At 43.5% G+C, this 26,993-nt stretch overlaps 1 protein-coding gene across 1 annotated transcript in view; it reads left to right on the top strand.

Moving 5' to 3' along the window:
• Window positions 1-26,993, top strand: part of XPR1 (xenotropic and polytropic retrovirus receptor 1) — a 110,979-nt gene extending 83,986 nt beyond the window's left edge. The window contains exons 5-15 of the mRNA XM_075096932.1: window positions 239-388; window positions 811-894; window positions 1,394-1,475; window positions 4,994-5,181; window positions 5,409-5,588; window positions 9,518-9,683; window positions 11,452-11,643; window positions 23,641-23,807; window positions 24,090-24,229; window positions 25,020-25,241; window positions 26,664-26,993. Of these exons, the coding sequence (XP_074953033.1) occupies window positions 239-388; window positions 811-894; window positions 1,394-1,475; window positions 4,994-5,181; window positions 5,409-5,588; window positions 9,518-9,683; window positions 11,452-11,643; window positions 23,641-23,807; window positions 24,090-24,229; window positions 25,020-25,241; window positions 26,664-26,724 (1,632 nt within the window). The 3' untranslated portion in view covers window positions 26,725-26,993. The remainder of the gene's footprint in view (window positions 1-238; window positions 389-810; window positions 895-1,393; window positions 1,476-4,993; window positions 5,182-5,408; window positions 5,589-9,517; window positions 9,684-11,451; window positions 11,644-23,640; window positions 23,808-24,089; window positions 24,230-25,019; window positions 25,242-26,663) is intronic.

Raw genomic sequence — 26,993 nt, forward strand, 5'->3', positions numbered from 1 at the left:
CAGCAAATAAGTTACCTCTTTTTATGCCCTTGAGTCCCATATTTTTTCTGTCATTTGCAAGGGATATGTATTACTTCTAATGAAGTAATACCTCAATAACTGCCTGACAATAGATGCAGTAATTTTGATTCCTCTTACTAACTATTCCTTTTTTTGCTAGCAGTGGAAATATAACCATTTCGCTTTCCTGGGAGCTGACTGAGGTTAAAAGCCAGTAACTGTTTTCCCTCATCTGCAGAACCTGAACTTCACCGGCTTCCGCAAGATCTTAAAGAAGCATGACAAGAACCTGGAGACGGCGCGGGGGGCAGAATGGCGGGTGGCCGAGGTGGAGGTGGCACCCTTCTACACCTGCAAGAAGATCAACCAGCTTATCTCGGAAACAGAGGTAAAAACGCTAATCTGGGCACTCCTCTTTTAACTAGAAAACAATATTTTTGTATTCACTACCAATTTCTATACTGTTTTGCCCTCTCTATGTCGTGTATTCACCACCAAGGTGACTATTAATTGATTTTGAAATGTCACTGATTTCTGGCACTGCTTACATACATTTGGGTATGTTCTCTTCAGCTGGTAACTTGTCAGTCTGAAAAGCACACACAGGGTTAGCTTGTGTTGTGTAATAGCTCGGTGCAGCACGGTGAGCTTTTCATATCTTTGTTGCCGTGTATTAGAAGATAGAAGAGTATTGGGCCAGGGCTCAAATGTAACTTGGAAATCAACCACCGTTTGTTTGTTTGTTTCAATGCAGTACCATGTGCTTATCATTAGAATGAACTTCTGTGATGTATATCTCTATCTCATTAGGAAGTGGTGACCAATGAGTTAGAAGATGGAGACAGACAGAAGGCTATGAAACGTTTGCGTGTACCACCCTTAGGAGCAGCTCAGGTGAGAGATCGAGTTATATAGTGAAGCTGCTTCTCCAGCTTGTCAAGGTGCCAAATTAGATTCAACATTTGAACAAAGTAGTGCAGATAATTGATGTGAGCATGCTCTGCAAATTGTGAGGCGGGCATGGTCACATAATCTGCTTTGCTTCCAGAAGATTTGGAAATAGCTTGCTTACTGTTCCTAATTATGCAGACAAGGTAATGAAGGGATGAGATAAATAGTAAAAGGATATTTGTGGTAATAGTAACATACGCATAGTTTTTGTGTGGTCTGGAATATGTTTCAAAGGACATTGAGATGCCCAAGCTCTGTTTCAACACAGCAACAACATAGGCAAGAATGTTATACAGCATTTTCAGTTTAAGAAAACCTCACCTGAAGAGCAATCAGAGATCCAAACATTGTATCCCTGATTTTAAATTTACTCTGCAGATGAATCTGATGTTGCTGATAACCTATTTACTCCTCCTTAACTCCACCATTGCTTTGTTCACAGCCTGTACCAGCCTGGACTACTTTCAGGGTTGGATTGTTCTGTGGGTTGTTCATTGCACTGAACGTCACTGTCATACTTTCAGGTGGGTATCCTCAGCTGGACCTGGCTGTCTGCCACACCTTGGTTTGGGTATGTTCTTGTCACTTAGTGAGGCCTGGGTCTGAACTGGGTTGGTCAGGATGTTCTGGGTAAACCAGCCTGAGTCAGATCACACTTTTATGAATTATTAGTTCTGCTCAGTAACAGGTTGTGGGTTTTCTCCTGTTATATACACAGATTTTGGACTTTGAGAGTATTGTGGTTTGTTCTCCTTAACCTTGGAGGGGTATTCTGGAGGTTCAAGATCCACGTATAAAGACAGACTTTTGTTGTTGTCCTGTGAACACACAGCCCTCACCCACCTTGCGATGTGCTTGTAGAACTTAAGTTTTGCTTGGTACTGATTCCCTACAGAGAATGAGACCAGACTTAGAGCCATGTGAGCACCATACCACTCGGGAGGTTTTCATGTAGAAATTTCTAGGATTTCTGTCTGGTGCCTATTAATGGAAGTAATTAAATTTTTCTTGTTGGCAGATTTTGGCAAGATTGTTTAAAAGCTACAATAAATTATTGCATATCTCAGGCCTTGGTTTTATTCTGCTTTGTCCCTTCTGAGTTTGGACTCTGATTAGAACAAAAGACATGTTAGTACTGTAGATTCAGATGCAGTACTTAATCACAAGCTGCTTTACTAATTGTGTGTGTGATCTTAGTAGTGTTGTAACTTGCTTAAGCAGTACAAAGGAAAAGGCTTAACAAATCAACTTACAAGCTCTTGCATTAGGGAAAGCCCACGTCTGTGTTTTTGTCTTAAAAGAATTTTTAATCAGATGGTTCTGTAGTTGGATCCAGTCACCTCTTGGGATAAAATTTCTCTGGGAAGCTGTTTGCAGTGCTTCCCGTTTGGTCTTGCTCTAGTAGAGGCAGAAAGTTGACCCATATGTGTGAAGGGTTCGTTTAATGTGTAAAAGCTGTTCTTTATTCATTGTATCTTTTTTTTTTCCCTGTAACTTACATGCTTGATCTCTGTGTGAGATGCAAATACGATTGAAGCCAGTTGTGTTTGCTTTATCTCTCAGTATTAAGAATGAAAAGGTGAAACAGTTGTGAGAATAAAGTCATAAAAATGATTATATCTCTAAAGCAGATGTTACTAAATAGTGTGAATAACAAGTGTTTGTATCAGCAGACATGATCTGGTATCTGTATGTTACTTCAGATATTAGACAAAAACTGTATTCTAACTGCAAAGTGTTTGTTTTTAATTGGATACTACTTTGCTAATCTCTATGCTACTTAGTCAACTTGGTTGACTAAGATACGATTTTAGTGTTCTATGTGTAGAATCTGTGAAACAGCATTAGAACATGACTTCTAATAGTAAACCACTTCTCTGTTCCCTGATTTTTAAAACTAGAACAGCAGCATTTTACAGAGATGAGTTCATAATAACTTGGGATTTGTTAAAGCCTGCACAGGCTACAGGTGGATCCCAGGAGGGTGTCACCCTAAAGAGTGTGAATTTTGAGGCCTCACTGTTTCTGTATCAGCTTTCCTAGGTGCCAAGTTAGCGTGTAATTGAGGTTGAGAGTTCATGGAAACGGGCATGTGTTCTCTTAACCAGGGACCATGCAAAATCTCAAGACTTTTGCTGCAGCCCTGTCTCTTGCTAGAGAATCAGGCTGCAATGCCATTGGGCTTGTCACCAGGGATGACATCTTCCTCTCTGAGCACCTTTTTCAGAGCCTGCATTTGCTGAATGGATGAGCTGATCAAGCGTCACATACCTGCTGACTCTAGGTGACTTCACTTACATTCGGTTTAAGAGGAAACAGTATGTGAATGGAAAATCTCTTTGCCTTGAGGTTGTAGTCCAGAGCCCTGGACTGGGTTGTGCCAGTTTGAGACCTTGTACACCTTTGCTGGGTATTTCCCTGCAAGTGGGGTCTTCGAGGGTCTTCAGTCAAACTACTTCGCTGCAGTGAAGAAAATGGTTCAGTTAGGAAGCATGAGGAGGGAATCAAATCTAGCCTTTATGCTGTGGAAGCTAAACTAGATAGGGTCTTAGTATCAGAGGAGAGAATATGCAGAAACACTCTTAGCTTCTCTGTGTTAGTATCTCAGCTGCTTGTACTGTTCAGTATCTGCTTTTTCTCTAGAGCCAGCTGCTGTTCTACACTGCAATTATGGTCCTCTACCACCCTGGGAGTCCAGAAATAACATTAGCAGGCATTAGCTATGGAAGTCATATGCTATACTGTCATATTGAGCTGTGTTCACTTCAGGATAAACCTTTGTCTGGGTGTTCTGTCTTGAATAGCACACAGTGCATCTGTCCTATTCTGTCTGGTTATTTCTTATTCAATATTTTGGGGCTTCTCTGTCCTGTTTGGAAGCACCTCGCTTGTTTTTGTCTGCAGTCATTTCCGATTAAAATTTGAAATGCTTGCTTTTGCAATTCCATATTTGGGACTCATTTCTTTCAGCTTCTTCAGGGTGTCTGTCATTTCTGTCCAAAATTTGACTCTTCCCTGAATCGAATGTTCTCTTTAAGTTTTAAATTCAAAGCAACAGTTCTTGAGTCATTGTTCCTTGCAGCATTCCTTCATAATTTCATGTGATATAAAGTACAGATGCTGAACTTATGAAACTTCTTAAAGGTATTCTTTCTCTGAAGAAAGATTTGAAAAACTTGGGAGTGTAATTTAGACGGGAGGGTTCGTGAGAATAAATTCTCAGCATTGATTCTGTAAAATTACATGTCCTTTTTTTCCCCCTCTTAAAAAGCATATGGGTGAGAAACACTCCTTGAAACTGAAAATGAGGATTCAGACAACTGTATTTTATTTGTGCGTTTCTCATAAAACCTGTATCAGGCAACCAGGGGACAGTATTTTGCAAAAGCGCTTATGCTAGAGAGAGCTGCTGCTGTATAAGGCCGCTCATTGTTTGAAATTAAGCAAATTTGTTTCCAAAACCCTAAAGATTGAACAAAGGAAGCAACAAGCTTTCCAGTATTGCTGCCTTATGTTGGGTTTTCTGTTTGGGTGCGGCTAGAAATGATATTGCTAGTTATGAATATGTATTACATTACAGTTGTATTGAGTTCAGTGATTAGGCGCAGTTTAGCATTGTTTTAAATGCTGTAAATGGTGCCTCTTGGTTTTGTGGGGAGCTGAAGTATTTGTGTATCTGTCTGTTGGGATTTCATCTCCATTAAACCAGAACATTTAAGTGCATACAGTCACAATTTATGCTAGTGCTGTCCCTTGTGCCTGTAGTGTGAGACAGGGGACTTAAGACGCTGCTGCTGACCCAACCACACCAGCTGGAGAGTGATTCCCCGCCCCCCCCCCCCCCCCGAATACTCCTAAATCCTCTGACAGAATAGGCAAAAATTCCTTCACTTGCTGCAATACACAGGTGTGTATGAGTGTACCTTGTTTTCACAGAGTACAGCCGAGCATCTGAGAGACAGCGTAAAGCAGTGGAGTGCAGCTTTGCTTTGTGACCTGACTTGTGCTATCACTAAGGTCGTTTCATTTTTGTCTTTGCCAGGTGTGGCTTTTATAGATGGACCAAATGTGTGGCCACTGGTGAGAATCTATCGAGGTGGCTTTCTGCTGATAGAATTCCTCTTTCTCCTGGGTATCAACACATATGGCTGGAGACAGGCTGGAGTGAATCACGTCCTCATCTTTGAACTCAATCCCCGCAGCAACTTGTCCCATCAACATCTTTTTGAGGTAAACAGAAATGATTGTAGGAGTGGTTGAGCTGTGCGGTGTATCAGGATAAATCCTGCACTGTTTCCTGGCAAGGAGTTCTAACACAATTAGAAAAGGAAGTTGCTGAAGTCTGATTAGATTACAGGATTGAGCACTGCACTCCCTTTTCTTATAATGAGAATTCATTGTAGGTTTCAGGGCTATATTTTCATAACATGTCTATGTGGTTTTTTATCTTTCTGTAGATTGCTGGTTTCCTGGGGGTTTTGTGGTGCCTGAGCCTGCTGGCATGTATATATGGTAAATTCACCTACATCCCTATGCAGGTGAATCCACTCATCTTGTACGGCTTCATGTTGCTTTTTCTCATCAACCCTACCAAAACCTTATATTACAAGTCCCGTTTTTGGCTGCTGAAACTATTGGTAAGTCTCCGATCTGATTTAAATAAATAAATTTTTAAAAACGCTGTAGCTGAGCAGTAGCAGTTGGGTATATCCAAGCATCACTAATCATCAGGGAAGAGGAATGCTTATACCACTGTGTATTCATAGAGCAGACCTGATAAGGTATTGAGTGCAAATGGTTGTTGAGCATGAGTTTACAGAAGCAACTTTGGCTTGTCTGTACTAGTCTATCATTATCTTCATACTGCAGGTAGCTACTTGTTAATTTTCCTATAGACAGCTGTATATATACTTTTGCCCATACAGAAACACTCAGATGCCTCTGCTTGTTTGTTCCTGAATGTAGCAAAACAGTTTGGTTAGGGTTACAGTACCCTACAGCTACATGGATGCTCCTCAGGCCAAACTGGGAGAGTGCCAACATTGAGAGGGTTCACTGATGGAGAGGGAACCTTTGCAAAGGTTACTGCTTACAAAATTATGTTGATGGGGAAAGGGGGTTTAGCAAATCTTTTTGTGGTCTTAAGCAGAACTATTTTTGTCCAAGCTCCTTTTCCTGGTAAAATAAATCTGGTAAACTGAATGTAAATATCTGTGCTACTTCAGTGTCCAGCTATAGATGGGAGCTCTGAAAGAATAGTTTTCAAACTTGTTGTATGGCTCATCAGTTTCTCTCCAAATGGCTGTTTCACACGTTCATCCCCACCCTGTATGCCCTTTTAAATTGACTTTAATCAAGATGGTTCCCTTGATACCTTATTCTTGCCAGAACTGCTCTGAAAGCATCAAGCAGAAGAGGGTTTGGCTGCCTGACGTTACTCGTAGAATCATTTTAATGCCAATTAAAACAATTAACTTTATCTGGAACATGACAAAGATGAAATGCAGACTCATGCTTCCAGCATGTGCGTGCAGGTATGCACACAGGTAGTGTGCACTTACCTCTGTTATTTGATTTGCTAGCTTATTACTATTTCAGTTTCTTCCTTTTTTGCCTTCCAGCACTTAGCCATCTCTCATAGATGTACCTTTAGTCCCAAGCCTCATTAGTCTTACTGCTGTCCTTTGGTGCTAGGGGAAGCACTGGAAGTGCTCTAACCATGTGAGCAATATCTGTGCTAGTTTACCTTAATGTTTTAACAGCGTGAGATTCTCACCCTAAGATTCTCAGTCTTTACGGAGCTCTTAGATTCCAGCACCTGTTCTATCCCAGCTATCTCTAGACTATGCTGCAGTCTGCGATACAGACATATATTCGAGTGTACACGGGCCAATTCATCCCAAGGTCTCCTGAGGAAAAAAGTCTCTTCAAAATGCAAGATCACCTTAATGGTGGAAAATGACACAGTACATCTGACTTTGTGTTATATAGAAGGGGGAAGGGAGAAAAAAGAGGCCAGACAAACCACATAAAGAGTAGCTGTTAGGCTTTTCTCATTTGTATTGTATGCAATTGGCCGGCTGGGGTGTATTTTATTTCTCCTTGCAGTTGCCGGCAGCTGTCTGGGTAAAAGGAGGTTTAAATAGCACAATTTTAGGACTGTGTTGTTCACGCAAATTCTGGTTTGGTGAGCATTTTTCTTTGCATGCTTGATATGTTTCATTTCCAGCCAAAATGAAGTCTGATTTACTGATGTGGCAGAGCATTACTGGCACCTTCAATTCTTCTAGAACCAAATCAGGAGCATAGTTCAGTGTGTTTTAGCATTTCCTGATGGAGACTTACTGTATCCACCTGTGACATCACCAGCTGCTTGTTGGTACTCATGAGTGGGGTCTCTTTTAATAACCCCTGAGGTACTGCAAGTTGCACCTGAATTCATCTTCCTCTGAATGAAAAAAGTTATTTAGCCCGTAGTAAGTTTAATTCCCATGCCGGGCTCTTATTTCTCACCTAAATGGTGTCCTCCTTTGTCCCTTTCTGCTGGATGAGAAGCCCACGAGTGTACTTGTGTAGGCAGAGGAGAGCAGCTCGCCGGGAGGAATCAGATCCAAGCACAGGGGATAGCACAGCATCTGCATGCCCACGCTCTCTGCAGGGCGCTGAAATGGCGAAACAACTGCGTGGAGCCTGTCTGAGAGAGGTGAAAATCTAGGAAGTGTTTAGCTCCAGCTCAAATATCTACTGTCTCAGCACTATTAAAACTGCAGTGATCAGCACCAGTAAGTCTGTGCTTGGATTGTGGAACTGTTGATATATAATTGAAACCTATTACTTGAAACTGAGATTCAACTCCAGCTTTTGGTATCTTATGACTTTATTCTTGCAGTCCATCTTCACCGGAGGATGTTGCAGACACTTCTCAGCTGGGAAGTGAGGGGTTGCCTGTGGTACCTGCCGGCAGGCAGTGCCCTCCGCTGCCAGCACCCTCTGGAAGCTGGGCTGCAACTCCAGCTGTGCCTGGGCAGCATGCGGCAGCAGTCGGGAACTACAGTGCCTGATGCGCAGGGTTGGGCGGGTTCAAACGGCAGCTCAGGTTCTTGAGGATAGTTGACTGAGATAGCAGTGCCTTAACTAGGTCGTGGGCATATCTGCTAGCTCCTTGTCTGCTGTAACATTTAGGTGGAAAGCTTCTACTCTCTTAAAAGTTTTATGCTGTCATCTGGTGGTGCCTAAGTGTCTCTTCTTTAATAAAATCCATGTTGTTATTTATTTCTTCTTTTTTTCAGGGAGATCTATCAGTAAAGCTGTTTTCATGTTTCTTTTGTTCTAGTTAGTCTTTGTTTCTGGAAAAAAAGGTCTATGATGAAACAAGTAAAGATACTATCAGGGTGTGTTGGTAAAATGGAGGAAGGACCTTTTCAAAAGGAAGCTGGTGTGGCTTCTCAGACCTCTGCAGAAGCTGTGCTTTGACTGAGGACAGACATCCCTAATGGCTGGCCCTGTTCAAGCCTTTGTAATAGGTGCTGTCCTAGTGAGCACAGTGCTTTCTGGGTCAGGATACATATCTGCTGTTTAATGACACTAAGTCTTAATCCCCTATTTAGCTTGAAAATTTAGGACCAGAGCCTTAAATTGGCATTACAAGCTGATGGGAACATGTGAGTCCTTTCCCGGGTTTCTGTAACTGCATATCCTTCAGGTTAATAAGGAGAGCAATATAAAAGATCAGTGTTAGCCTGTGCTTTCATTAATTTAAAGGTTCATAAATCTCTGAACTACGGGATGGTGCTGGTGCTGTCTCTTTGAGAAATTGGCTGTTAGTACCTATAACTAACTGGGTAGAGGGAGTTGTAATCAAAGGTAATGGACCATGAAAACTGTCTGGTTTGAAAGTAGCAAAACTGCTGTTAAGGCTTAGAGGGAAAGTGGACTGGGATTGAGAGGGAGTCTAATTGGCAGTCAGTAGGATTTCCGCCGCCCTTTCGTTAACTCTTTGCATGCTAGAAGGCCTGGGAGATCAGCAGCAACAGTCTTCACTCTTAGAACTTCTAACACCAAAGAACAGCTATTGTGTTAAGTAAACCGAGCCAGGATCAGACTAATGGCCATGAGGAGGGTCTGTGATCTTAGTGACATTAAGTGTGAGAGAGAAGGTAAGTGTGGAAGATGTCAGTAGACATAACATAAATGACTGAAAGAAAGCGCTGATCAAAATGAGGAGCAACGGGAGAAATGGAGCTGTGCAGAGCTCTTACTGGAGGCTGGGAGTTTCTGGGAAAGAGCTTGGTTGGAGGAGACTGGGCTCTTCTGCCAGTAAAAAAGCAAAAAGGTGGGGGGGGGGACATGAATAGCTGCATACAGGAGGAAGAAAGCAGGAATGTTATTTGTACTAAAAATGAGGAGACAGTTATCTTTCTTTTTTTGTCAGCAGGAGCGAAAGGTCAGCAATAAATCTTCAAGCACTTCTGTTATTTCCATATTTGTTCAATGCTGTAATGTCCTGCCACTGCATTTAGATGTCTTTGACACTATATCATGAATTATTCCTTTTTTTCCCTGACAGTTTCGAGTGTTCACTGCTCCCTTCCACAAAGTAGGCTTCGCAGATTTCTGGCTGGCTGATCAGCTCAACAGCCTGGTCGTGATACTCATGGATCTGGAATACATGATCTGCTTCTACAGCTTTGAGGTTCAGTGGGAGGACAATGATGGACTTCTGGCAAATACAGGTAGAGTAATGCTGATGACCCATGCAAACGTGGTCAAAATGACCTAAAAAACACAGAGCAAGGCAACTTCATAATCATCTACTTGTCTTGAAGAGGGCTACCAATGACATAGGGAACTAAAATAATTGGCATTTCTTGTAAACGCAGCATTAGAGAGATTCTGCCCTTTTGTACTTCCATCCAGAGAAATGGAATTTCACATCAGTGTTCATTTCCTAATCCAGTCATTTGGCCTGACTTGTATATTCATCAAACTTATTTAGATACAGCACTTCTTGACTGGAAAGAGAAATCAATTTTCCTGGCATTATTGTTTTATTTCATATTGGTTTAACCATGTTTTTGCTTTTAGCCTGTTCCTGTGGCTCAGCATGAAAATGAGGTGCATGAGCTTGGTAATCAGTTTTCTGTGCCTGCTTCTTACAGGCTCTGTCACAGTACCCTAAAGCAAGAGAGGGTGGAGAAACTTCTGCAGAGCTTGTTAGTGCCACCCCTTATTCAATTAGAGTTGATGCTGTGATGCCAGGGTTGTACGTGCTCCGCCTCTTCTCTCCTTTTTAGCCAGAAGGGCTGTAGTTGGCACATGAATTTTGACTTTGGCCTTCCCAGTGGCAAAATAGTACCTGTCTCCTCCTGGATCAGGCTATTGTCTTTCCATTTTAAGCAGCGACTGCTGGCAAATCATGTGGTCTGATGGTTTTGGCACTTGCTGAAAGAATTTGCAGCATGCATCAATAAGCATCAGTGTTCACTTTGTTCTTCCAATCTGTCTGATCTTGCTCTTCACTTTAAGACAGTGTTGCAAGTAACTATATATTTATTTATTAAAAATAAAACAAAAAATAAATAAACCGACTGAGTGGATAATAGCTTGTCCTTTTCCAATTCAAACAGTGGAATGATAGTGCAGTGCTTTGGGATAAATATCAGCTAATAACTTGTCTCCATTAGTCTGAATAAAAAACAAGTGTGTGTTAGTCATTGGGGTGTTTGGTTTAGATGTGCTGAGTGAGACAGCATAAGAATATGGTGTGCTTGGAGGTTCCAGGCAAAGCTGGGGTTTTCCTGGTCATTTCCTCAATAAAAAGGTGGTTTTCAAACATCAGGGATGTGACACGATGTCATGTTGGTGTAGCTGTGTCTTACCCCAGTTGCTGAAGTCAGGGCTATGCCCTGGCTTTGCGCTTTTTTTTTTTTGCCTTTTTTTTTAAAAAAAAAAAGAACAAAATACCCCCAAAAACATACTGAAATATGGGGTTTTTTCCTATTACAATATACAAGAAAAATGGGTCAATGACATCTTAGGCAAAGTAACCTTTTTGAGCTGTCCTGCAGAGTTTGGAAATGCTCTCCATTTATGCACAAAAATTCAGCATCGAAGGCCTTTTGAATGTCCGTGCTTAATTTGATTATTCACAGTACTGCCAACAGCACAAAATAAATTTTAAAATAGATTATTTCTAATTTTCTTGCATGTTAATTATACTGGCAGCAGTGAAAGAGTTAGATGGTGATCTGTCTGGATCTGTTATTGATGCCATGTCACCTGAATACCCCCGAGGTGGAGTAGGGAAGCGCTGCAGGATACTTTCTGGTGATGAGCTTCTCATTTTTCTGGATACACGCGTGTGCGTACGTGTGTGTGCCCAAGTACGAGACATTGATGGGGAATTGCTTTCATGTGGAGTAATATTACTCTTACAGAAAGGAAGACCATAGGAGTTCTTAAACTTACTGATTCTGTGTCCCTGAAACTTTTTTCTTGCAGATAATCAGATTTGTTACAGCTACTCCTACGGAGTGAGAGCAGTTGTCCAGTGCATCCCTGCTTGGTTGCGATTCATCCAGTGCCTGCGCCGTTACCGTGATAACAAACGGGCCTTTCATCTGGTTAATGCTGGAAAATATTCCACCACCTTCTTTGTGGTGACATTTGCAGCCCTCTACAGCACTCACAAAGGTATTGGTTATTTTGGAAAATCCTTTGCAAGTCATGGGATTTGCTTTTTACAGGGGAGAAGCTCAGAATTTGGCATCCTGTTGAAGTATAAACTTTTGTCTCTTGGCACCTGTGGAACATCTCAGTGGAGACAAAGGCCTGTGTAGCTTGCAGAGTATTTTACGATCATCTATTAGGTATTTTTTGCACAAATAGTCTGCTTAGAAATGCTTAGAGTGTGAAGAGACAGTTTCCAGGTTTCTCTCTCAAAAGAAGAAAACTGAAATACCTGTCAGTTTTTGCTGTGAAGGGAGGTTGAATGGGAGGTATATAAGGAAAGGGATAACAGAGGAAATGCTTCTCCCTTGGCATTTGTGAATAGCTAACCTGGATCATCTGCATAAGGTCGGTCTATCATTCCTGAACACAGGGAGATGTGCACAGTGCCAGGAAAATGCCCTCTCTGGATTTTCCTGTGTGTTTTTATCCATGTTTTTTTCTGCAGCTGGTAGGGAGTTGTTTCCAATCCATTTAACTGCAGATTGAGCTCTGATCCCTCAAGTTCCCCATCTCCCTGGAAACGACAATTACTCGATTCTGCTCTTGTTCTGAAGGAAAAAGCTTTTAGTTTCTGCACTTCAGGCAGTCCCCCTGTCTTTCATTGTTCTGAAGTCCTGAAAGCTGTATTCTTTTATTTGAAAATATATGCCTTCTATATCTCCAGGAATTAGCAACCACACATGCTCATGAGCAATTACTTATCCTGAAATATGATTGTGGTGAGGCAGGGAGAAGTGTTCAAGGCATGCTTCTAGTTAATGTGCTGGGTTTTTTTGAGGGGTGGCAGGGTTATTAAAAACCTTCCTGTGGCCAAGAAATGGCTGATTTGACGTAGCTGGGCCTGAAGTCATGCCAATAACGTTCGTCAAGCCTTGCATTTGAATGGCAGAGAAGTGCACTGGTGCAAGCTGGCTGAAGGCTGGAAGTTGGGCGCTCTGCATCTGGAGGTACACGCAAACCTGGGGTGGGAGCATCAGTGGCAGATGCAGCACCTGGCCTCTCTGTGTCTCCTCCCCGCTGCCATGTCCCTGGAGCTTGTTCCCATTTTAACTTGTTTGCTCAGTGACATTCTGCAACTCTTCAGTTCCAGCCCTGCAGTCCAGTTAGTCACCACTGCCAAGCCCGAGATGAGACACGTACAGATGCCTGGCTTATAGTCACTGCTTGTATGCTTTTATATAGTGTCTGCTCTGGGGAGGCTGACTAATGCTTCCCTTTCCCAGGGGGACACTCTGGCAGAGCCTTCTGCAGGAAGGTTGGGATAGGTTTGGAACCAAGAGGAAAACCAGCGCCTGACAAAATGTCCTGCTGAAGAATTTGACCTCTTTCTGTTCCCCTTGAAGTTTGCATCTGTGCCAGTACCGCTGACCCTTGCTCTCGTTGATGCTATACATAACTGTTGTCTGCTCTTCAAGTCTGGCAGGGAGTGGGTTGTAATGAGGTGTTTATGAGCCGGGGCGGGGGCTTGTTCCAATTCCTGAGTGATGTTCGTGACTCCCAGCTTTTGTCTGTCCGGTTTTGTTAGTGGGAGTCAATAGCATGTAGCCGTTGGTATCATGCAAAATAAATTTGGAAGCTTCATGGCCTTTGGAAATTACACGTTAGCACAGATTTTGTAAATGTCACAGTGCCTGGGCTTGTAGCGATTTTTCAGAGGGCTGCCTAAAGACCTTGCCGTGTCTTCTCAGCCTTGTAGGCCTATTCCCATCCTGCCATAAATGCGCTTTCTAATATGCTGTACCTGTTAAGAATCCAATTTTATCTGTGTGCTTTACATAGATTCCCAGTTCTTTTCGAACTTGGAATCAGATGGTATATCATCAAGTTGTTATTATGTTACTGTTGAAAATAGATGCACTGCTCGCCCACACCTTCTCTGTCTCTGCCTAAGGATAGCAGAGGCAAGCACTGATCTCTTACCTACAGAACATCTGCTGGTGGCTAGCTGTTTGCTATTAAGAAAGCAACTGCTGCCAAAAACAAGTGTCAAATTGGAAAGATCCTTGCTCCTTAGACCTGCTGTAAATTGCAGTAAGTAAGTAAGTACCCGTTAATCGCTGTGGTAACAAGAGTTTTATTTAAACAGCCTTTCATGCCTGTGTTTGCAAGCCTATGACTTATACCTCTGGAATGAGAGTTTTTGGCTGCCAGGACAAGAGGGTAGTTGGCCTTTTCATGGGAGGTCAGGTAATATACACCAGCACCTCTTTTCCACTTGGGAGTCTGGAAGGGCTTGTCTTCCTCACTTGTTTTGAACACTGAATAATTTGTAGCTGCTCTGTAGGTTTTTTAGCTTGTGCCTGCCAGCTGCTCGGAGATAGACTGTGTAGCTAGGAGAGTTTGCTGGTGTTGAAAGCCAGCTAATTTATACAGAGTCCACTTATGGCATTGTTGTGCTGTGTTTTCATTGTTTTCATATGCTTGTTAGAAAACAACTGGAACTAAAGAAATGTTCAAATGCGACCTTACTATGTTTAAGTGGTGTAAGCTGCTTCCAGTCATATGTGGTACTCCCTTCTCCAAACCTGCTCTAGTGCATGATCCCCCCAGTAACACTGTGGGCTTATGACTAGTATCTCAGTTTCCCCAAAGTATCACTGTTTAATAATTTGTATTGCTCAGGCAGTGCATACTTCTGATTATTTCTTCCCTCAGAGAATTTCTTTACTTTCTTTTGATTTAAATGCCGAGTGCAATTTTCTTTGCTGACTGCAGTTGGGATGTTAGACTGGCAAGATACTGAAGTAAATTCTGTTAGGTTTCCTCTCCCAAACTGGCAATCCTGTTGTCTTTGGACTAGACCAGTTTTACAGAGTTAGCACCAAGCTATCATCTCCTGAATTAGTGAAGCTGAAGCGAGAGTAGCTACCCCTTAACTTCAGACCGGAGCAAGCAGCGGTTGCGAGGACGAGTGTCGACTGGAGCTGCCCGCTTCACCATGGCTCAGAAACACGGCAGCGTCAGGGATGACAGCAGCAACCCAAGGGCAACTGTTGCTGAGCTCCCAAAGGAAGAATTCTCAGTATTTTTATATCACTCAAAGGAATGGGAAGCAAAGGCCGCGTTCTGTAAATATAGTCCTGTGGGGTATGTTTGCACAGGCAAATGAGGCATATCTGTAACTCTAGGCTACCTAGCAACTGGCGTGTGTGCCGCTGGTCCCTGCCCGCTCGCAGAATGGCCGAGCAGAAGCCTCAGCCCTGGCTTTTTCTTACCCTTGCTTCAACTTCCTTGGGAGTGCTGAGCTGCCTTCCCCCAGAGCTAGCCAACTGAATATTACATTGCCTTATTTAATCCCTGCAGAAACCTAAGTGGTGCTGGGGAAACAAATTATTAAGCCCAAGTCTGCAGCAGAATATTTACCCCAAGTGCAGTGTCATTTTGACACACAACTACGTTTTGCAGTGTTTTTGCTCTGCCAAAAGCAGATGTGCTTTCCTTGACAAACGCACCAGTATGGCTGCTTCCACTTCAGTCCAACTTATAGTAGCATTCCACAGGGATCCCCTCTCGTATAAAGTGTACTTGCATTTAACGGGGTACGCTGACATACCTAGAATAGCCAGCCTTGGTTTCATTCCTCAGTCAGACCTGATTCAGCCTTATAAGATAGGATTGTTGTGTTTAGGTGTTCAGCTCTTATGAGAAGCAGTGCAACTGGAGTTGGGTTGTACTACTCTTAGTGCCGGTTGCTGCTTAAGCTTTATGCATGATTTGAGCTCCATCTTCATTCTTTGTAAAATTAGATGCTCTTGGTTTTGCTACTGTCTGTCAATTTTCTCTTACCTTGACGCTGTTTGCTCCCATGGTGTCATCAAAAATATCTGGCTTCTGTGCTTGAAGAACTGAGCTTTGTACTCTTTGTACTCAAAGACTGAGTGCTTTGTACTCTTCCATCATTTTCTTGTTTTGTTTGGTTTGCTATTTCAGTGTGAGCATTTGCGCGTTTACCTCGGTTTTTTTCAGGAACTTGTTACTGAGCTTAAGCACAAGTACTGGGTTAAAAGTGGCTATGTGGGATTTTATCCTTTAAGTAAAAGGAAAGATAGTTTATGCAAGTTTTCATTGTCTGTTTGATTTACACACCTCATTCAATGAAATCACTGTGGTCTGGGTAGTATCCAGCTATTTATTAACCTCTGAATTATTCCAAAGTTAATCCATGTGGCCAGGAAACTTGAGCAAGTGTCTGTTCTTCCATACCACTCCCACATCCTTTCCAGGTTCCTCCAAATAAGACTGCTGAACGCTAGCTGTTATTGGCTTGGAAGTGCCGTGGAGAGTCTTAGGTCAGTCTAAGATATAACTGCCACACACTTTCTCATTAAACAGCCCAGGAAATTGACAGTAATTAAAAATACAGAAGTTAACTAAATAGGGCTGTCTCTAAAGAGTAGCGGTTCTGCCTGTGTTCTCGCTGTCGCTTCACAAACAGGCTTCTCCTGCTGAAGTGATGTGTAATTTGTTGGGTTTTTTTTTGTTTGTTTGTTTGTTTTTAACCTGAGAAAACTGTGAAACTCCTTGCTTTGACAAGGAATAGAGACATGAACTGTCAAGGCAAGAGGCCTTCGATTCATGGGCTTTTGCAGGCAGGCGTTGGACCATCCCTTACTAATGGAGAGGTTTGACCAGGTCTGACCAGATGAAGATGAATTAGAGAATGTGCCGCTTTTTGAAAATATAGTGGAAGATTCCCAGGTCTCGTAACTGCTGCCCACTCCTCGTTAATCACGATGGCTTCAGCTGTTACCAGTGGTGATACCAGCTGGTGTAGCTGACTTCACGCTGGAACGGATCGCTGGTTCTCCCACAGTCTGTCCCACTGCAGCTCCGCTGGGAAGGTGTATGACTTCCAGGTGGAGGATAACGATGCATGGCAGGAAGGAGGAGAGGTCGGTGGTAACATTAAACTGTTGCAGTGAGAGCTGCAGGATACCTGACTGCTCCTTAGCTTTGCTTTTGTCCACTGCCTGAAGTACTCGGTAGTGGGTTGTGTCACTTAGCCCTTGTTGTTACCTTGTTAGACACTGCAGGGTGCAACCCCTGCAGAGTGAATTTGTGGTAGGTGGAAGAAACTGTGATCCCAGATCGTTACAGCAGGAGACAAGAACAAGGTGATGTGAGAACTGGGACTAAAATGACTTTCACAGAAATCAGACATTGGTGCAGCAGTTTATAATACCTCAACTGAGAAATGTCATTTCATTTCTAGGGAGTGGGGCTTGGGGCAAGGCAAAATAAGTGGATGTATAGCATTCAAGTAGAAATCTTTTTTTAAAAAAAAACAACACAAAATTTTAAAAAAACTTCATGAAAGAATGAAGCAAGTAGCATTTGTGAGATCCTGTTCCCTAGTTTATCCCTTACGTGTCAGCACAAGATCTTCCATCTCTCCCTTTCTTTCTCAGTACTGGAAGAGCTGTCAGTGCAGTGGCCTTAGGGAGGGCTTGGAATGGCCTCTTGAACTAAAACAAACTTTGTAATGGGATTAACTGGCGTCTTTCTTAATACTTGCAGTTTTTGCATGGCTTGCCTTAGTACAGCATCCTGGCAACTCCATCAGGATGATTATTTGGAGCTGAAACGTGCCATGTCTGTCACATCGCTGTGAGCTAGGATGAATTTTTGTCTGAAACCCTGTCATCCCATGCCCAGGAGGCCTTCAGTAATGAGTAGTGTTCATTAGCCAGTCTTTCTGATCCTTTCCATCAGAGAAGCAGCAGTGTCGTTAGTGAAGAAATGGAGGCATTGCCAGGGGCAAACATTTCCATCCTGGCCTCTGACCTCCTCCCAGCTTTGACGTGGGTCTCTGCAGCATCTTGAGCAAGCTGGGCTTCTCCACGCCAGCTTGTTAGCTCCCCTAATTGCTTAGACACTCATTCCGGTGATGGTGCTTCGGGGTGGAGCCGGGAAGGGTGAGGAGCAGCCTGGCAGGGCTGTGGCAGGACCACCCTGGACGGGGTGGAGGTGCCGGCAGGAGCTCGCTTGCCAGCAGCCTGCAGTAAGTGAGCGGGGAACGCGAGACAAGAGGGCAGGCTGTGCTTGGCAGGGAGCCTGGGAGGAGGGGGTGTTAGGCAGAGTGATTTCGGGAACTGCCACCGCACCCCGAACGTCAGCACAAATGAGGTATAAAATCCCACAGGGAAATCTTCCTGTGCTTTGTTAGGTCTACAAATGTCAAGCAGGACATTCCCGGAGCTGGCAGCCGCGCTGTGGGGGAGAGGCAACCTCGGCACCCTGCCACTGAGTGATTCATGTGTTCACTTCTCAAGACTGCAGCTAAGAGAGATGGATTTTAATAGCTGGGATTTGGAAAGTGGACTTACAGTACTGTTTGTATCACTTAATACACTTTGGTGTTAAAGGTGACTAGAGAAGTGGGAACACTAATGAATAAGGTGTAAGTAAAAACAGTGGCCTACTGATACCTCATTTCATGGGCACTTAAGAGAGGTAAGCCTGACCTTTTTTAATGGAACATTTTAAGAAAAGGAACTGACTACATCACAAGCGATTTTCCTTTCAAATGTATGCAGGTCAGGAGTTCTCTGGTGCTGCAGAAACCTAGGAGATGCAATCATCCAGCAATATTTTTTTTAATTTTGATTTTTTTTGGTTGCTATTATATTTTGTAGGAATCTGCTTTGGGATCTCAAAGCGCTATAGAGATAGCAGGTGACATTGTGTCTCAATCCCTAAATTGTCCAACAAAGGCCCTGATTACCATGTTATTTATTTTTGGTTGTGAATCCATATGTTCTTATTAGCGAGACTGCTGGTAAACACTTAAATTGGAAACCCCATCCTTCTCAGGGTAGCAGTTAAACATCCCCCAAGAACACTTCTGAAATGCTAGAAAAGCCACCAGAAGAAGAATCAGATCAAATCTGTCATGACTGATATCCTTTCTCTTGTTTGCAATGAAATCACGTTCTTCTGTTTGCAAGATACAAGCAATGAGATTGCTGTTATGTCTTGAAATTAGACACTGTCGTATCGTCCTACAAACCCAATGCAAACCTGCAGCATATTTTTAGTCAAAATAGGATTTGGGGATTTCCCTGTTCTACAAATGTAGAATCTAACTGAAGAAGAAACAAGATGTTGCCTCCTGACAGTTCTTCACTGCACTGTATCTTGCTGCTTTGCTTTAAATTGTGCCCAGAGGCTATAGCAGAGGTTTGCAGAATCTAACGGGAAGGTTGTTCACACGAAATGGTTGGTATTTGACAAAGCCCATCAGCGCACCATGGCAAGTCCTCAGTGTGCTCCTCTGGGTTATTTGCCTTTTTACTGCATTAAGTCCACTGTCATGTCATGGCTCTGCCATCGATCAGTGTTAAAGAGTGGTATGTGCTGGCTGGGCAGGAAGGCAATGCTGCTGCTATTCCCTCATTAAGATGTATAATTATGGAGGGAGTGGTAATACCGCACTTCAAGCAGTAAGGCGTTAGACAAATGCTTTGGAATGTCATTCTGATGGCAGTTCTTAGGCAGATAAGTCACTTCTGGCTGTCACCCCCCTCCCGTTGTGTGCTGGGGTGGAGTTAATGGACACATGTCATCCCTGGGCTAATGGGGTGGCAGAAAGTATATGCTCTGTTCTCCAGTATCTGTGCTTGGCTAGCACACTGTAAATATATACTTTCTTTGTTTTGGTTCCACTTAAATCTGTGATTGAAAGGCTGGTCATCAAAGGAGGCTGAACTTGATTTGCCTTGATCAAGAGGTTTTTAATTAACGTTGGAAGCAGAACTGCTCGGGCTGGGTCAGTTTTGTCTCGTAGCAGGCTTACCTGACTGTGTTTCCTGATAACCTCGTGCTTCTTACAGCTTGTATCGCAGCTTTCAGCAGCAGCAGAAACCACAGCCGACTGCAGTGGCTGACACAACAGGAGTGCTTATTGAGGGCCATTGTGCTCTTATCCAGATCTTCAATAATACATGGCATTGATTTTCACTGTGTTGAATACTATATAGTGTTTACATTCCCCAGAATAATTCAGCAGGGTAAACAGATAGTATTCTTTGGAAGTAAAGTCAATATTAACAGCGTTCAGGATAGTATTTGCTGACTATATTTGATGGAAAGCAACCTTTCTCTTGCCTATGTTTAGAAAGGGCTATAGTTTCTGCCAGAGTATTATTCTCTCAGAATGTTAGTCAGATATTGTGTCCCCTGGGGCTGGGTTTGGGATCCAAGATATTGTCTATCAGCAATTTTTGCAGGCAGTAAATTCTGCTGTTGCAAGTGCCTTTGGCTGTTTTCTGGGACTGTGGCCATTCACAGCTTCAGTTCAAAGGCGGAAGCCTTCCATTATTTATTTAGTTGACCTTCTGGGGCAATTTGTCTGTGTATTTGTGCAGAGTATCTACTGGAATTGCCTTTTATAGGATAAACTGAGGATGCTAATGGAAATTTTGTGGTGAAAGTTGCAAATGGCCCCTGTGGTACGCTGCTTCCCGTCACCTTTGCAGCAAGTGGAGATAGCAGGGCACTGCAGGCTCAAATAGCCTCTAACATAGCTGAACACCTCCATGTTGCAAACATGCTAATGTGAACGTGTATTGAAACCTGCCCATCAGCTTGGTGGGTAAAGCTGCACCTGCAACTTTACATGTCACCTTTTGTGCTGATGGTGTTTTGTCCTGCATGTGCTGGCTTTTTTAGTGTTTTTTGTTTGTTTGTTTTTGGGGGGTGGGTGGTTTTTTTGTGGGGGTGTGTGGGGGTATGTGTGTGGGTGTGTGTGGTATGGTTTGTTTTTTTTATAACTGTAGCTGAGGAAGTTGCTACATGGTGATGCCCTTTGGAACATCAAGTAGAAAGGTCCTTCATCCACCTCTTGCTGGGTGGACTGGCAGTTGTGCTGCCAAAGGGTTGCTACAGTCCATGGGATATTGAAGACTTGGACTTTTTTCCCTCTTGGAGAGGTTGAGGTCTGCCAAGTATCCAGGGTGCTTCTCTCATCCGGAATCTCTCTCTCTCTCAGATGGGTTTTGGTGGTTTCTAGCACATCATTAAACAAAGAAAAACCACTGGACAAAACAGTTCCTGCTTAAATAGACCCTGACATCATCATACATATGCACAGCTATGTATTGCTACCGAAAAACTGGCAGGCGGGAGTAGATGGAGCTTCTGGGCAGAATATGAATGCCTTGATTTTCTAGCCCCCTGAGCAGCAGTGAAGAGGGCCACTAGGACCAGCCAGTGGAGATTGAGATATAATTGCTTGCCTAGAGCAGTAACATATTTCTGTACACCAGCTGAATACCAATGAGGACAGAACGAAGGAGGGTATTGAACAGAATTGCAGGCAGGAGGAAAAGGAGGATAAGTGATTAAAGGAAGGGACTCAAAGGCCAAGGCTGAAGACAACAGGCTAGTTCTGGTTAGAGCATTTTGCCGGGGAGTTATTTGGTCTTTTAATAACATTTTTCAGGAGCTGAATGCGTTACAGAGCTAGTCAGTGAGAAAGCGAGCAGGAGCAAGGGGCAAGCAGCGTTGACCCCAGGTGCCAATGAAAAGACTGCTGCAAGGCTAGGGAGCTGAGGCCATGGTAACCTAACTAGAAGCAAGCACATCCTTTTGAGGTTGATGAGACTAATGCCACAAAATTTCTTACTTGGGCCATTTCCTTCCCGGTACTCCCCCTTTTCATAATTGTGCACAATAACCTTCAAGGCAATTTAGGTTTTAGGAGCATGAACCTTTGAAATCAGCTTCCTATGTAATTGCCAACTTAGGATACAGTTTTGTTAGCCCATTACGTAGTTTGAGATGATAGTCTGGGGTGAATCGCCCCTCCGTACTGGAGAACTCTGAAGGAATGCCCAGCAGTGCCGTTTTGCTGCAGGGCATGGCTTGTGCCAGGGATGTGGTCGAAGGCATGGCAATGGATGGTGCTGTCTGTGCTGCCTTCTCCGTGTCTCTTCCATGAAGATTTGGAGTAAGACTCAGTTTATTTGAATTCTGTCCTTAAGGGAAAAAAAAACAAAGGCAGAATGACCTAGCCTTCAAGCCTAAGCTACAGATAGGAAGCATGACGCCTCGCAGGGTTATTTGGAGCATTTTAGATGCTTTGAAAGCATTTAACCTATTAACTGCCTCTGAATTACTGTTTAGGATCTGGCAGTGGGAACTAAACAGGGAGATACAATGAGCTAAAAATAATGTTGGAAAGAAGAGGCTTAGTGTCTGTGAGTCACTGAATGTCAGCATCTGCCTTTTCGTCCTGAAATAATGTAGTGGAGGCTTCAGAGGAGCTGGTGGGGGAGAATGAAGTCTTGCAGTACAGCTCTAATTGCGAAGCTCCAAAAACCTCACCTGTGTCCTGTTTTGTGGGCACTACACTTCAAAAAATGCATAGGAGGGGTGATTTCAAAGCATCAGGATTAATGTACACGGGCATCGGAGCCCATATTCTGCAGGACTTCTGTGCCTGCTCCCGGGTGACGTCATGGCTCTCTGCAGCGGCAGTGGCGGGTGATGTGATGCTAGACCGGTCCCTGGGTAAAGCCAAGCCTCAGGAGGGTGTGGGTTATTGCTCAAAGGCTTCTAACCCTGCACAAAAGTAGGGAAGCTGGTCAAACCTGAGAGCTACGGCAGATCTCATGTCCTTTTCCTCACTGAATTGAAGCTTCACTGCAGACAGGCTTTGCTGCGTAAGTGGCTTTAATAGGTTTGCTTTAGGGGGTGTGTTTTGAAAGGAGAATGAGTGTGTGTATTTGACCTATATCCTGCACATCATGTCTGGGAAGCCTGAAAGACATAATAGGAGGAATGTACTCTTACACGATGCCTCTCATTTTCACCTCCATTAATTTTATTAGATTGCTGCATTACGTTTGTATTGTGAATGATAGAAATAAAAAGGGAAGGAGAGAGCAAATTGCCCTGTTGCCCTCTCTGTGATCAGCTTTGGGGATTCTGTTGTTTCAAAGCCACATATATGGAAAACAGTGCTGTCACTTAGCATGGCATCAGATTTGGACTGGAAACATGGGGTTTTTTGTACTAGAAGTGTTGTTGGCTTTGTTAGAAAGAATCAGTGAATGAGCAATTGCAGTGGCTGCACAGAAAGGAGGAAAGACTCCTGACAGTGGGGAGGTGCGAAGTGTCTTAGCCTTGCAAAGCATTGTAATGTGTTTTATTTTTGTGAACCTTATGACCCAGATTTGCTAATTAAAAGCAAACAGAATTATCAGATCTGTTTGTTTTCACTCAGCTGACTGATTTAGGGAAGTCTAGCTGAATTGAGAGAACAGCATAACCTTTTCAGAGGAGAATGGGAAACAACTTAATTACAAAAGCATATTCGCAAGTGAGCAGACTTCGGTACCACAGTCCTGTGTTTCACAGAGGAGCTCCGTATGGGCATTTAAAACTGTACTCAGCCTCCTTCAGGATTTTTATATACATGTTAAATGTATTGCCCTCTTCTTGCTTATTTTTCCCTGCCACCGCAACCTCTGAAATGGCTAGTGGAAAGTCCTGTACTGCCCATCTTCTTTCAGGCTTTTAGTGCAATAGCTCACAGTTGTTTATATTTAGGCAAACTAAAATATTCTCTTAAAAACCCCTCCTAACTGAACACTGCCTCTTTGCTTTTTCCTTTGTACAAGCATGTGTCTTTTGTGAAATATGGCCCTCAGCTTCCACCTGCTGTTCAGAGTTAGAATGGCAGGTCTACTGCAAGTTTCAAGAAAACAAAAACATTAGTGTAAATTTCAATCCCAAGTACAAAATGTTGAACGAGATGAAAGTGGAATTTAAATGACAATATAAAACTGGTCCTGGTAAGTCTTTCGGTTTGGTTCAGATTAGCTAGCCTGATTTTCCCAGAAGTTGGAATAAAAAGGGTGTTATTTCCACTGATAAAATCAGCCAATTTGTAGCTGTTTTAAGAAGCAATGGACTTTAAGTTGTACAGAAGCATGCTGTTCTTCTCTTTTCCAGCTAAAAACCACAGTGACACCCAAGTGTTCTTCTACCTGTGGATTATCTTCTATTTCATCAGCTCTTGCTATACCCTCATTTGGGACCTGAAGATGGACTGGGGTCTCTTTGACAAAAATGCTGGTGAAAATACCTTTCTTCGAGAAGGAATTGTCTACCCACAGAAAGTGCGTATACAGCCTGCCTTTACATTAGGAAAGGCTTTTAATATTTTAACAAAACTTGCTGAGTTTAGAGCATTTAACAGTTGGCCACTGGTGCTTCCTGAATGCTATATGCTGGAATTTTCTAGCAGTAGAGTTCATTTGTTTCCAAGAGATCGTTTCATACTGTTCACTTTTCTAGAGGTTGAGCAGCAAATTCTGTATCTTCCTGAAGGCCTGAAGAGTTCTGTCTTCTGTGCAGAACATATACAATGAGCTGTCCGGTTTGTCTGTCTTGTTCTTCAGGCATACTACTATTGTGCCATTGTAGAAGACGTGATCCTGCGTTTTGCGTGGACCATCCAGATCTCCCTCACTTCCATGCAAATCTTCCCGTATGCTGGGGACATCATTTCTACTGTATTTGCCCCACTTGAGGTATTCCGGTAAGGCCGCTTGACTGAAGAGTTCACTTCTCTCTTACATTTTTATTACTTGTATAACGTCAGTGTGGTGGGAAGTGCCTTGCTCCTTGGATATGGAAGGTACCTGTCCTTGAAATGGAAGACTAGGTCTAACAGGAACATCTAATCTGAACAGGGTGCTAAGTAAAGCAAGCTGTAGAGGGTTCTGCAGCAATGAGGGGCTGGGTCCATCATGCTGCATTTGCAGTTTCTTCTGAACCTAGACCTAATCTTGAGGGTTTTGTTATTACTAAATTTCTCCTTAAAATTCCATGTTGGAATTTCCAGAATAAATTTCACTCAGTTCTCAGGTTTACAATTATTCTTAAACCTCTGCTGCTTTTCCAAACACTAATTTGGATCCTGTAAGATCTCAGGGCGTTTTACGCACTTGTGCTCTAGCTGGAGACCTACCCTGACAAATTCTCAAGATGAGTAAAAGCCCATGAAGCTGAACCTCACTCATGTAGATGGCAGAGGTTGCGTTTTGCTTGTAATGCCTGGTGCCTCCATGCTGTCCAGACTAGGGCTGTCATCATTAGGACAATGAATAAGCCTGACAGATCTGTTCTTTTCCAGAGAGCTGGGAAGATGTAGCAGGTGCTGCTGTTAGTCATTTGCTGTTTCTCCGTACTCCCAGCATGCTCCCAGAGGCACTTTGACCAGTGAGAACAGTCAGTGGTATCTAGGTGCATGTACCAGTGCTTTGCCAAACACGGGCAATGCCTGTAAAAGTAGAAACAAATTGGTAACTCCCTTTTTCTCCATCCAGGCGGTTTGTGTGGAACTTTTTCCGTCTGGAGAACGAGCACCTGAACAACTGTGGTGAGTTCCGTGCTGTGAGGGACATCTCTGTGGCACCACTCAACGCTGATGACCTGACGCTCTTGGATCAGATGATGGACCAGGAAGATGGTGTACGAAACCGCCGCAAGAACAAACAGTGGAAGCGCAGCCAGAGTGTGTCCTTGCGCAGACCTCGTCTTGCTTCACAGTATGTTTTGTCTCTCCTCTAGCGCAATAAACCTAATCATGTGTTAGAGCTGTTGTTGATGCTTGGTGGCCATTTATGGACTGGGTAATCATGTGAAGATCTCAGCCACAATAGTCATTCAAAGGGAGGGCACGTCCAATTAGTAAATTAATATTTCTTTGCTGGTGGGTTGATCTACCCATTACATCATCTTGGGGTTCTGGTAAACCACTGGAGAAGGGAGTTCCCGTTACAAAACTCCCCTTCTGCAAAAAGCAGCCTGTAGCAGTTGTCAGACGTTGTAAATCCAAACCTGGAGGAAAGGTTCCCATCAGCTGGCCATTTCCAGGCTTCAGACTACTCCAAGATTTCAGTTATCATTTCTTTAAGATTTTCTACATGAGATCTCAGACCCTTTCCCAGATCTAAACCCATGCACTTTTTCTTTCTTTCTACCCCTCCTCCTTACAGCCTCGATGTTTCCCCACCTTGCACCCAGTCCTGAACCTGTTGACTGCTTATCTTCACTGCAGTGCCTGTGCTCCAAGCGTCACAGGGTGCTCTAGTCTCCAGGCATCATTTCTGCCCCAGCAGCACAGCTGCGGAGCCCTGCCCTTTGGCCAGGAGGCAAGCTTGGGCTCCCTGGGGACGCTGAACCACAGCATGTCAGGAGTGTTGTGCAATCCCTGCAGCACATCCCCCTGTTGCATCATGGCATGGGAAGGGTGGATGGGAGGAAAAAGGAGGCCATGGCTGTCACGCAAAGGGTGTGCTCTGGCCTGAGCTGCAGCCCTTGGGCCACGCTTGTCTCTTATCCGTGTTGGCTCAGAGTGCATGGATGTGACCAGTAACAACAGTCTGCATGTGGCTGCTAGAGACTGAAAAACTTTATGCAGAGGAAATGTGGGCCAAAGCCTGGTCGAATTCCCTACGACCATGTCCGTTTACACCTCAGACATGCAGTGGGCTGAGACTTGTCAAGCATATTCCAAAAAAAGCTGCTGTACCTTTGTGCAGCCCAGTGACAGATTGAACAGGAACACTCCTTTGGATTTGCAGCTCCTGCTGCAATGGTTTGATGGAGTTTTGTGTGGAGGGTTGGATGGATGCAGCACACCCAGCAGTGCCACAGCAGTCCCCGGCCGTTTGTTGGCGCAGCCTGGCAGAGGGCATTGTCCGTGTGTGCAAGGTGGCCGGCGTGGCGTGGGCAGAGCCATGGGAGGAGGATGCAGAGGGACAGTCTGGGGATGTTTGTAAGGCTCTGCTATTCCCAGTGAGAGTGTAAAACAGTTCCAGTACCCTTCTAAATTCCCCTTCTGTATAAGACTTATTTCTTTTTTCCCCCCACAAGTGCACTTGTGGTTTTACTGCCTCCATGTAGTAATGGGAATTTCTTCTCCCCAGTGAGTATTTTCTGTTTGTTTGTTTTTTTTTTTTTTCCAGGTCCAAGGCTTGTGACACTAAGGTATTGATAGAGGACCTAGCGAATGAAGTGAACACATGAGATGGCCACGGTCTCTTATTCCGCATCCTTTGTTTTCTCATTCTGTTCCCCTCTTCCCCAAGTAACCCGATCTCTGGTACAGTTCCAGCTGAAAACAGGAGAAAACACTGAACACGTTTTCTGAGCTCTTCCAGACCAGATCCTATGGACTCCAACAAGCTCACTGTGTTTCGTTTCTTTTTCTTCTGGGTTAATTTTAATGTTCTATTTTAAAAAAAATAAAATATTTTACTTTGTTTTGCCAATAAAGAGGACAGTTCAGGAAAGAA

This window comes from Phalacrocorax aristotelis, chromosome 6, assembly GCF_949628215.1.
Source record: "Phalacrocorax aristotelis chromosome 6, bGulAri2.1, whole genome shotgun sequence".
Taxonomy (NCBI): Eukaryota; Metazoa; Chordata; class Aves; order Suliformes; family Phalacrocoracidae; genus Phalacrocorax; species Phalacrocorax aristotelis.